We start from the raw sequence: 11,835 nt of genomic DNA on the forward strand, positions 1-11,835 counted from the left end.
ATGGAAGCGGAGGGAAATTACATTTAGGGACACAAGCAGCTTCTCCCTGGTATGGTCAGTGCAAGAACAAATAACAACACACACACAAACAACAAGCTATATCCTATACAAGGTATAATTTATAATTGTTCATTACCGTAATGATGAACAAAACTACCACTGCATTAAATAGGTCCACAAATACCATGACAATTGAATTGTAGGTCCTAGGAAAAAGGTACAACTAGACAACAAAAAGGTCTGCTTTAAATAATAGCAGTTCCTTTTTCGTACTTATAGATCGTGTTCTTATTTCAACTGATAATGTGATATGCCTACCTTTCATGCCAAACTTTGTGTTTCTCCCATACTTTAGAATGACCAGCATCAGGAGACACCCTATTAGTGCGATAGCTGCCACTCCAACCACAGCATACACCTAAGAAAAGAAACATCCTCCATGATTACTGCTTTTCTCATAATCACACACGTCACCATATTATACGCTTTATAAGCTGAACAAGTCACTTATACGTACAGCCACCTTGTCTTCAGATGTTGGAGGTGGAGTATCTATACAAGGAAAAAAAACGCAGAGGCAAAGGCATGTAGAATTAAGTCAAATTCTGTGAGAGAAGTGCATGCAGCAGTTTATTAGCATAAAAGTATGAATCCCTATTTCAGTTATTTCTGTGATGTTATTGATGCTTTTAGCATTTATAAGTTAACCAATGGCTCTCAAACATAAAATGTTTGGCCTTTTTAAGAGAAAGGTCATCCCCTTAAGGTCACCACTGCCATACCACATTTTTAATTTTAGGTCAGTTGTTACATCATTATTCAAATGCAGTGTTACATTTCTATTCTGTTTATACCCAGTAAAAACTGTCTATTAAACGCAGACTTTAAAAAACATCATTTAAGCATGTCTTTACACATCTGTTATTATGCGTTAGCTTAAAGATGGTGTTACAAATTAACAACCCATCCTAACCCCGGCAGCAATCCAATCATTTGAAGGACTTCCATGTAACCTAAAGTCTCTGTTTTGCTTATATTTTTATTTTTATTATTTTTATATCTCCTACTGTCTTTTGCTAACATCTACATGTTACATACAGTGCCTGATCCACAATGTTTCTAAGCCATGTAGTCAATGAAATGTTTCAAAATATGGAGAAACGATATATCGGTATCGCTAAATTTCCATCTGCTTCTACAGGAATAATAAAAATGTGAAAATGGTCCAATATAATGGGGTGGCATACCTGTATCTGTGTCGCAGGAAGAAGCCATCAAGTAGCACAACCAGAATGGATGACAAGAAAATACATAATTTGCATGTGCTGATTTAGAAACTCAAGCACAATTACAAGATGAAAGCAGGTTTAAAATGGAACAAAAACAGTAAATGTTAGGTGTTTCTATGAGCTACTCACAGTCATAGTACGTTATGGTAGCTTCACCCTCTGTAGGAGAGAAAATATGAGAAAAAAACAACAGTTTAGTTCACAAAGATTAAGGTAAACAAAACTCACATCATATGCACACATAGCTCATATATACAAATATACTAACATTCACACACACACACACACACACACACACACACACACACACACACACACACACACACACACACACACACACACACACACACACACACACACACACACACACACACACACACACACACACACATACACACGATAAAATGACAGGAAGTTCTCACCCTCTGGCTTGCCCATGAAGTGCGCCTTCACCCTTTTCTCGTCAGTGCCATACTTGTTCCGGGCCACCAGCTTATACTCGCCATTGTGGATGTGTGTGGGATTCTGCAGCTCTAGGCAGCCTTCCTTCTCGCTCTCCTTCTCCTCGTAGATCCGGGTCTGCATGTAGCCGTGCTCGCGCAGCAGCTCACCGCGGTGGTACCACTCCAGTGTGGGCATGGGATTGCCACGCACCAGGAAGTCGATGCACCAGTGGAGGTTCTGCCTTGGCTCCTGCAGATGCACGATGGTGGGAGGGACTGACCACGAAAATCAAACACAAAAAAGAAGAGGAAGAAGAGGAGGAGAGGAAGAATGACTCACAGGGCACTGGGTGGACTTTAAGGGATGAATCGCAGAATGGAGGAAGAGGGATGAAAGAGGAAGGGGAGGTGGAGGCTTAGGAAGATGAAGACGAGGGAAAGGGGCTACACAGGAGGAAGAGCCTGACAGTGTTAGACAGGAAGGTTCAACAGCTTCTCAAAGTGAGACCCTGAGTCTGTCCTGGTCACCCAAACAACCAGATGGGAGGAATGTCACAGAAACGTCAGGAGGCGAGGTGCCACACAAGAGGAAGAGTATAGCAAAGTGGACAGGAAATCAATAAAACTTGCTAAAGGCACTCATGTGAACCAAAAACATACTTGAATTACAAAATGAAAATACTACCAGACAGAACACAAAGAGGCCATTGTTGACACAGTCAAGAGTCTATAGCTGTAGAACTAAGTGAGTCACACAAGAGGGAGCAACAGGTGACAGTAGGAGCACTTATGAAGAGTCGAGATGACTCCGGAGACAGGAGAGTGAGAGGAAACAGCCAGTTTATGGGATCTGCAGAGGCCAAACCTCCAGGTTCAGGTGGTACAGCCGTTTCCCAGTGTGTTCTGTGAATCATATGCACAGATGTGATCTCCAATGATCCATGTGTCAATCATCTGCATGGATCTGGATCTATTACAATGAAGTAGAGGAACACCTGTTTCACAGAACCTGCCGGTTATAATGGTATGGTATAATGGCACTATATAAATCAACAAAATTGGATGGAATTGAGTAATTAGGTTGTACTACGAGTCTAATTGGAGACTAGCTGGGCAACAGTGCTGTTTGACCTCTGAACCTGAACGCATCTGGCATCTGAGTGCCAATGATCGGCGCGGCTGTTCTTACAGAGGACGTTGAGCTGCAGCGTGGCCTCCTTCTGGCCCACCACGTTCTCGGCGCTACAGGTGATCTCCCGGCCGTTGTCTGCTGGTGAGAGTCTGGTGAGGGACAGACTGGACTCCAGCTTTGAGGGGTACATCTGGGAGAGGCAACAAAAACACAGCGCTGGTAATATGCCACTTATTAGGGTGTAAATCAGCATCCCTTAATGTTATCATTACAATGCTGATTCTTGGGTCACAACTTGACATAGTTGCACATTTACATTTGTCATAATGCAGAAATATTTAAATACACTGACTCATGGCATGTGATTTCACCACATTTACAAGGCTTTATCTCAGTGTAGCTCTGCACAGAACATGGTCCTGCTATCTTCATCAGTGAGCGAGTCCCGCTTTATTCCCCCCCCCCCCCCCCCTCAAGTATTCCCTTAGCCCTATGAACCAATCACTATGACAGTTTAGTGATATGGGGTTTCACCAGAACTCAAATCAGCTGATCAGTCCTGAAGAACGAAAAAGCCACATGAGTCATGACACAGCTAAGATAAGCTAGGACTGAAGCTTTAAGTATATAGTGAGGGTATTTTAAAATGGGATTTGCAGTGCTCCATATTTAGGCCCTCTGTCTCCTCGTACATTTTCTAAAACCTAATATACTTTAATAAACCAAATGGTCATAATTAACAGAACAGAACAAAGATTTAACTCAAAGTTGATTTATCTTAGGGGATTTATCATAATTGCATTTCTTTAGTGGTCAATGTATTGCTTGAAGTAAGAGAGTGAAAGCCAACAGGGGTTTAAATGTACCCCAGACAGGAGACTCTATGGCTGAATATTGTTGTGCATGGACTGAGCTAAATGCCTTTGTGATGTGATTAGTGAGCCCATGGGGGTTAAATTGTCTGTTTTGTGGTAAGATGTACATGGGGTCATGGATGGATATTGAATTAATATTAGAGGTAGACAGTTTGAGGAGGGGGTGATAAATAAGACAGCCTCTCCTGCTTCATTCATTTAAATGTCGGTGACATACGTAAAAATACGGTTTTATTTTTTTCCATATCCCAAAAACAATCTGTAATAATTTCTACTGTAGGCATAGATTTGTGGATTTTAAATTCCATATATGACCCTATTCTATCTTCTATCCAGATTGCTTGATACCACTTCAACCTCCTTTTAGAGCCTAGGGTTTTTTATTTTGTTTGTATCCAGTGAACCACACAATTACTTTTTGGCACGGCTTATTATCAAACTAAACCATTTTAAAAATGAGCATAAAGTCAATGTAGGTGAATGGGTTACTATATGGTGACCAGAGTTTTTTCCCCCCCAGGCATTCAATTTCTGTGCCGACTGTATCTACTGGAGCTACTATCGTTACCTTATAATTGGTTGCCAGGAAGGTAGTGTTCCACTTGAACTCTGGGGTGGGATGTCCTGAGACAGTGCAGACCACTGTGGCATCAGTTCCATTCATCTGAGTGAGAATGGATGGGGTCACATTGGCTGTGGGAGGTTCTGCAAGATTGGAAGAAAATGGTAGCAACTCAGTAACTTAAGTCCTAAATACTGATTTAGGAAAACTGACATGTATGTGAACACCAAGCTATATGGTTCAAACTATGCTCAGTCTGTGGCTATCACAGGATATGTTAGGTGGCCTTTAGCAGTTGGTGGAAGACAATTGAAATCAGTGAATGTTTAGAGGATGCATTGCACATATAGTTTTTGGCAGTTTCAAAGACAAGATTCTTGTTCCTCAAAATCCTGTAAAGTATGTCTCATTATGTCTCTGAAACAGCTGAAAGATGTTTCTCTCTCTCTTCCTTCCTTGGGTGTTATCTGTGACCGCCTGAATGCTTTATTTTCAGGATAAAACACTTTCAGATAGAAAGTAGTATTTTCTCTGGATAAACAAGTATTGCATTACTAGGACTGCACTGGCAGGAAATATCAAATCAAATGTTGCCTTTGTATATTTATTCAAAATGGGAAGAGGTTGAGAAAACACGTTGTTCTACTTATATCTTCAGGGAACTACCTTTCTGAAATTCTGAGAATGGTGGAAGATATGGAGGTTAAAATTGAATTACTGGATATGAAAGCTCAACTGAACATTGATTGGCACAAAACACACAAAACAGTGATCTTTACAACAACCAAGGTCTAGTACTCCAATAAGTCCCTGACTGACAAGATACTGCTGATAATTCATTGTATCTTTATATATACCATGCAGACCATTGGGAGTTAGAGAGGGGATGGTTGTAAGGAATGTGTGCCATTCTTTACCAAGCCTTCTATCATGAAATTCTCTCACAAAACAGGGCCACTGGCACAAAGACTGCACTTGATGAGATAGTGTGTGATGGTCATGGGACGTAAAGTGCTATTAAGTGGTAGAATAGGGCTTACCACAGGCTGCCGGGGACAGTCTGGAGAGAGACTTTATGCCTTCCTCATCGATGCACTGGAGCTCTTGATTCTCAGTCTCATCCAGGCCCAGCCACAGCTTAATCCACATATTCTCACAAGAACACTGCAGAGGGTTGCCAGACAGGTACCTATGCAAACAAATAGTTGTCCCAACAAAGCATGTAAATGTAAATAATATCACATAGCAAGTTTACACACACACACACACACACACACACACACACACCCACACACACACACACACACACACACACACACACACACACACACACACACACACGCACACACAACCACACACATAAACACACACACACACAAACACACACTCACAAACGCACACATGCATACATATACTGTATGTACACATTCAAACACACGATGCATGCAAACAGTGAACTAAAGAAATAAACATTCAGAAACTTACAAATACGACATATTTGAATTTCGAAATGCTTTCCATGATAACGTTGACAAGTTATTGTCTTTGAGATTTCTGAAACAAAAAGAGAGTCATCAGTTGTACCATGTTTCCATAACCCAAAATCACAGCATAGAGACCATGTGAAAATAAAAACAACAGACAGTTGTAATGTGGTAGTTTGGCTGTTTTAGCCCTACAAAATCCATTTGTCTTTGCTACTGACTGTCATACAAACTATCCATGTAAACAGGTATGCATCTGTTATTGTAAGTGTTAGTTAAGGCTAAGACAATCCTGAGGCCCATATTAATCAAGGCCAAGACAAGACAAAACAGAGAGTTCTGACAGACAAAACCAAAATTTAAAAAAGAAATGCCAAGGCATAGACTGACACCACAATGAATGGTAATGTAAAAGGGTGGGAAATACTAAACATAAAGTGACAACTCGAGGAGGACAACAATGGAAATATAAGTAATCTTGTTAACCTTGTGATCATGTTTATCCATATAACAATAAACTAGCATATTGCATGATGGCTCTGCTGTGGAATAACAACAGCGGACCTAGAAGATGAATGCGATCAGGAAAATGTCATTCTAATTAGCGATAATCATAGGGACCATTTTTTAAAGTAAATTTTGTTATTGGATTGCACTTCATTTCACATTACTTCACTTCAATTCACCTTACTGGTCATTGTATAGTGCATGTCCCCACCCATCTGTAAAAAAAAAAGACCTACCCTTGGTAACAAAAATAATCGGACAAGAACGAAAGGATAACAAAAAAACAATCAGTGAATGATAATGAAGGAGAAATACGTAGTAGTGAGGAAAAGGAGTAGATTATCAGTAAATTACGCACAGATACTGAAGTTTGGCGTTGGAGAGAAACGCTGTCGGAGATATTGAAGAGAGTTGAGAGTTGGTCACAGTTCTGTTGGAGTGGAAACGAAACGTAAATGACACAATAGCAGCCTTAAAGTTTCTTTGTCAAATAGAGAAGGAAATGATTGTCATTCAAAACTAACATTACTTACAGATTCCTGAGATTGGAGTAGAAATTCATATGGGCATCGCTGATTGTAAATAATCTGTCCTGATTTGTAATGAATCTGATCAGAGAAAAAAACAACAAATCGAAAAGAACAGGTGACTGCCAATAAATGAATTAGCTCCATATCAATGTATCTTATCTGATATTATACATAAATATATATAGCCTATATATATAGGCTACATTATTCATATTTAATGGACTGAACTTGAATTAAATGGACTGAAACCATCGATGCGAAATGAAAGGTTTGCAATGCGCTTTCATCATTTTGCACAGTTTGGTCAGTTCGAACATGGCTTCCACTAAAGGTACATCTTAAATGACGTGATCCTAGTATATGCTACATGCCTAAAGAGGGTCCGTTGAGCCGTTGTCCTGGAAACGGAGTGACATATTTGCGTAGGCGCCGATGCTTGTTGCTTTGCGGACACGTTGGGCTGTGTGACTACCCCTTAGGAGATGAGTATAGTTTTTTTTCTAATAGCATTCGCTTTTTCCCAAATATTTTAACATGAATACATTGGGAAACATGGACTTCAACATCTCGAATGTATCAGGGACTCATCCCAAGGCATCCGGCTCCTAATCTTAGGCATGCTTATCAGCAGCCCTCGCTCAGGCTTTGTCATTTATTGGTCCACCAGTGCAGCCGAAGCACTTAGGCCTAAACGCGATTCAATAATCATCTGTGAATCACGGTGAAAATAATCTTTGATGCTTTTCGAGGCTTTTAGTGAGAGAGCGTGAAGATTCTATCAGACATTTGGGTTGACCCCCTCCCCTCTTCTCCCCGTCTATCCCTCCCGGTCTGGTTTCAGCGCTGGTCTCTCCGCCAGCACAGTAACCTCACTTGCGTTAATCAGCCAGTCTCCAAATCCTTGCTACCTCTGTTTATGCGAGCTAGCATTTAATACGGTCATACAATGCATTGCCATGCCCAGATACCCCCCCCCCCCCCCCGCGACAAAAAAAACACACACACATCTTCAGCACTCACGCTCACACACCTTCCTCTAGTAGAAACGGCGGCTGAAGCCACCGATGAAGCCTACGTTACAGGGCTATCAATATTCGATTATTTTTTTTAGTTTGTGCCTACTACCATGCTTGGTATTCATCTACCTATGGATGCAATGAGCTTCCTGAATTTGTATATGCCAAGGTCCTCTGCGTTCTGCATACCCTTCTCAAAATGATGGGGGATATGGGAAGGTTACGGATGTCATGGTAGCCTACACCGCCGTCCCCTCAGTCCACATATGTTGATTTATTTGTTTATTTATTTCATTCTTTCATTAACTGTTGTATTGTATTAGCCTTTAGGCTATAACATGGTAGGTTGTTCAAGTAATTTATGGCATGCGTTATTGTAAGCTCTGTTCATTAGACACGTCAGTAAGATCAATCACTCGTTGGGTTTGTCAGTCACACTTACATATCTGTGATGTTTTCCATGTCACTCTCCTCCGCCAAAATGGGGAAATCCTCGATCCCTGGGTCTTGGTCGATACATACAATCCTCGAGGTACTGCAAGTACAGGATGTAGGGCAAGAAGCGGCGCTAAACCCCCAAAGCCCCATCAAAACCCCGTAGAATCCCAAGCGAGCCATTCCACACCCCCCTCCGACCATGGTGGGTCCCAGGATATTCCACCAATATTTGATTAAAGCGCTATTTTGGTTCTTAATTGTTTATATTATCTCAACAGTGTAGTTCAACAGCGTGGACACGGACGCCGCTGATCAGGGAGGCGCAGAGCTGTTCAGTTTGAGGCGCGACTGTCATGGAATGGCCTTTCCCTCTGTCTCCGCAGAATGGTGGTATCACACCATTACATGTCGATGCCGCGAATAAGGGTGCCAAAATCCCCCGTCCTGTGGCAGTACGGCCGCCCCGTCTCCGAGAAACTGGCACTGGGTGGCAAAAACGTGGCGCCGCAGGCACTATGCGATATCTACGGTGCTGACGCTACATCCAGCGCCGTGGTAGAAAACAAGCAAGACGGGGAGTGCGTGGTGATGTAGCGACAGAGTGCGTGTGCGAGAAAGCAGCGTATACCTGCAAGCGCCTATTGATTACTGCCGCGGACGAGCGCATCTCCTCAAGCCATCGTTATAATTGCATTTACACAAGAATTGTTTAAGATGTGAGCTTCCCTCCGATGCTGTCGGCAATGTGTCACCAATGTAGCTAAAAGAGAGTTATCGACCGATTTCTGCATAGCAAGGAGAGCTTTCAGAGATAGGCTACATGTGAAAAAGGATAGACGGGTGCATAGCCTATATTGATTCTTAAACTGCATGACAGGGCAGTAACTGCGAGGGTGCCACATACTTATTTTTCGGCATTTTCAACACTAACCCTTGATTTTTAGTGGGTGATATTGTTGTAACTCAGTTCTGCATACCAACAACCCATAGGTGCGCTTTGATCCCCATGCCATGCATGCGCATGAAGCGCGCGCTCTCAACAATACCACTTTTTCATGGATGGCCATTACCGGAGTGTGACGTGCGCTTTGACGCACAAGATGGGCTGCATCTAAGAAAAATTATTTCTAAACAAAATACGTCTGGCCCTATGCTTAAAGAGAGCCCTGTATTCCCGACGAAAGAAGTCAGGGAACAAGTGAGAAAAGCACATTGGTTAGAAAGCTCTGTGATTGTGTCTGTTCTGAGTAAGGTGTACATTCCGTTGGAGACGCTAATACTATTAGCTGCATAATTTTTTTTTACAATAAACAGTGTTTTCAATTATTATTAAACAGTCCACATATTTCAGTGTATTTCAGGGTAAACATTTATCGTGACAGACAACAAATGCATAGATGTTTACAACCAAAGTATTTGTCAGTCAATTTGTCAGTGTTGTTACCATTAATGTTTGGCAAGATAATTATCTCGACGGCGGAGTGTGGTATGTACAGGGCATGATGTTAAGCAGAAAACAACCACACAAAAATGACAAGAGGACAGGTACATAACTTAGAACTGCTGCTGGAACGACGGATCAAGGGTATGGTAACACGATGCGTCCAGAAGAGGGAGACAACGTGTTGGTTGTAAACGCAGCTAAATGACCACAAGGCATATCCACGGGGCATCTGGCCTGAAATGGGTTGAGTGCAGGGTCAAGTTTTTCAACATTGAAACTGACCCGAATGTGAATATTCAAAATGTTGTTAAGAGATGCCATTTCATGAAGGTCATATTCAAGGAGACCCATGGGCTCACCGATTGTGTCATTTGTTTTGTGATAACCCTTTACAACTCAAGTCTTTCAAGATTAACACTGAGAGAATATATGGCAAGGATTAATGTGTAAACACCACCACCACCATGGTGGCTCCATTTGGAGTGACATAACAATATCAGAGCCCACTGACATGACAAACATCATCTGTGCTTGAGCCAAACGTGACAGACTTAACCAATGTCCCCGGTGATATAGTCTATAAGAAATAATTTCCACTTCACTCAAAGATTTAAAAATATAATTCTGAAAAATGTTCATGTGCATAAAAAAACAACATGAATTCTGTCCTCTTATCCAGCTTAAGACTGAAGACAGAATGTCTTCTTCATCCCCTTTCAGCCAAAAAGAAGGTGTGTGCTCTTTTAGGCCCGTATAGCACTAAAATACCAAGGTTTTGCCACCAGTAAAAACTAAGTAAAATCACACTTTATGTCTGTTGAAAAATACCAGAAGCCACCTGAATGTTGAAATGCTTTGTGTTCCTTATCTCAGGGCAACATTGTATACAGTGAAAACATTTGCATTAAGACAAAATGTTCTGAAGTAAGATGTTGTGAAAGATAAAGTACTTGACAGAATAGATCTCTCTTACATTTCACTTGTTTATCTGTGTGACATACAGTATAGATCTAATGTTCTCATTTGGGTAGTAGCAAAAAGTGGGAACAGACGGGATTTTTCCAGAGCTCCTATGAGGTCCTGCATGGTGTGTTGGACAAACATGCATACATATGCCACACAGAGATGTAGTCCAAGATTTTCACCAACATGAACTACCCTAGGGTCAGCCAAAGAACAACTTTGATGACTTGGAGGATGTTCAAGTATGTGTTTTACACGTGTATGAGAGTGTATCCGGTGATGTGTTTTAAAAGGAGCAAGATAAGTGAATTGTGAATGGATTACATATGTGGTTGGTTCATTAGTTTAAGATTATTCATCCATCCAGGGGCGCAGATAGCACTGGGGACGGGGGGGGACATGTCCCCCCCAGATTCATAGTGACCCCGATCCGTCCCCACCACTCTCCCTACGTAAGGCGACAATCATCAGTTAATAACTCTGCACAGCTGATTAGGCGATGTTGTGAAAGTGAAAAAAGTGAAAGTGAAAATCCTCTCTATGGCAGAGGTGGTGTAGACACGCACACTCTGAAATCCACCTCTGCATTTTACCCATCCAGGGAAGTCACACACACACAGTGAAGTGAGGTTCCACACTAACCCGGAGCAGTGAGCTGCCTTTGGCGGCACCCGTGAGCAGTGATCGGGGTTAGGTGCCTTGCTCAAAGGCACTTCAGCCGTGGATGTTGGCATGGGAGAGCAGTGGTCTACCACTTCCCCCGCCCACATTTTTCCTACTGGTCGGGGATCGAACCGGTCACCCTATGGTGTCCGACCTGAAACCCTAACCAGTCTGCCCTTATGTCGGCCGCCTTTGTCTATCGTATGGCGACTTCACAGCACAAAGACACAAACTGGAATTTTGTTGAAATGTTAACCCTTAAGCATCCTTTCACTTCGTGATTTGTAGATTCACCAAATATCTGTGTTTATTGTACATATTTGTTGGCACCGGCGTAGCCTATTAATATTTAAACTCAAAAAGGTTGATTCCAGTGTTTTTTTTCTTTTTCTTTTGGAAACCACTGTCAGTAGACTCACAATCACATGACAGGAGTCAAAATAATTTAAATGAAAACATTCATATTATGCCGATGAGAGTCATCCACAC

At 41.8% G+C, this 11,835-nt stretch overlaps 1 protein-coding gene across 1 annotated transcript in view; it reads right to left on the reverse strand.

The window, feature by feature from the left end:
* ntrk2b (neurotrophic tyrosine kinase, receptor, type 2b) overlaps positions 1 to 8,477 on the reverse strand; it is a gene marked incomplete at both ends in the record, with an annotated part of 15,162 nt that extends 6,685 nt beyond the window's left edge. The window contains 11 exons of the mRNA XM_080847050.1: positions 319 to 418; positions 518 to 552; positions 1,419 to 1,448; positions 1,712 to 2,008; positions 2,922 to 3,054; positions 4,308 to 4,444; positions 5,342 to 5,490; positions 5,787 to 5,855; positions 6,651 to 6,722; positions 6,826 to 6,900; positions 8,281 to 8,477. Coding sequence (XP_080703176.1) covers positions 319 to 418; positions 518 to 552; positions 1,419 to 1,448; positions 1,712 to 2,008; positions 2,922 to 3,054; positions 4,308 to 4,444; positions 5,342 to 5,490; positions 5,787 to 5,855; positions 6,651 to 6,722; positions 6,826 to 6,900; positions 8,281 to 8,477 — 1,294 coding nt within the window. The remainder of the gene's footprint in view (positions 1 to 318; positions 419 to 517; positions 553 to 1,418; positions 1,449 to 1,711; positions 2,009 to 2,921; positions 3,055 to 4,307; positions 4,445 to 5,341; positions 5,491 to 5,786; positions 5,856 to 6,650; positions 6,723 to 6,825; positions 6,901 to 8,280) is intronic.
* Between the last annotated feature and the right edge of the window lie 3,358 nt (positions 8,478 to 11,835).

Source organism: Sprattus sprattus, assembly GCF_963457725.1.
Source record: "Sprattus sprattus genome assembly, chromosome: 11".
Lineage (NCBI taxonomy): Eukaryota > Metazoa > Chordata > Actinopteri > Clupeiformes > Clupeidae > Sprattus > Sprattus sprattus.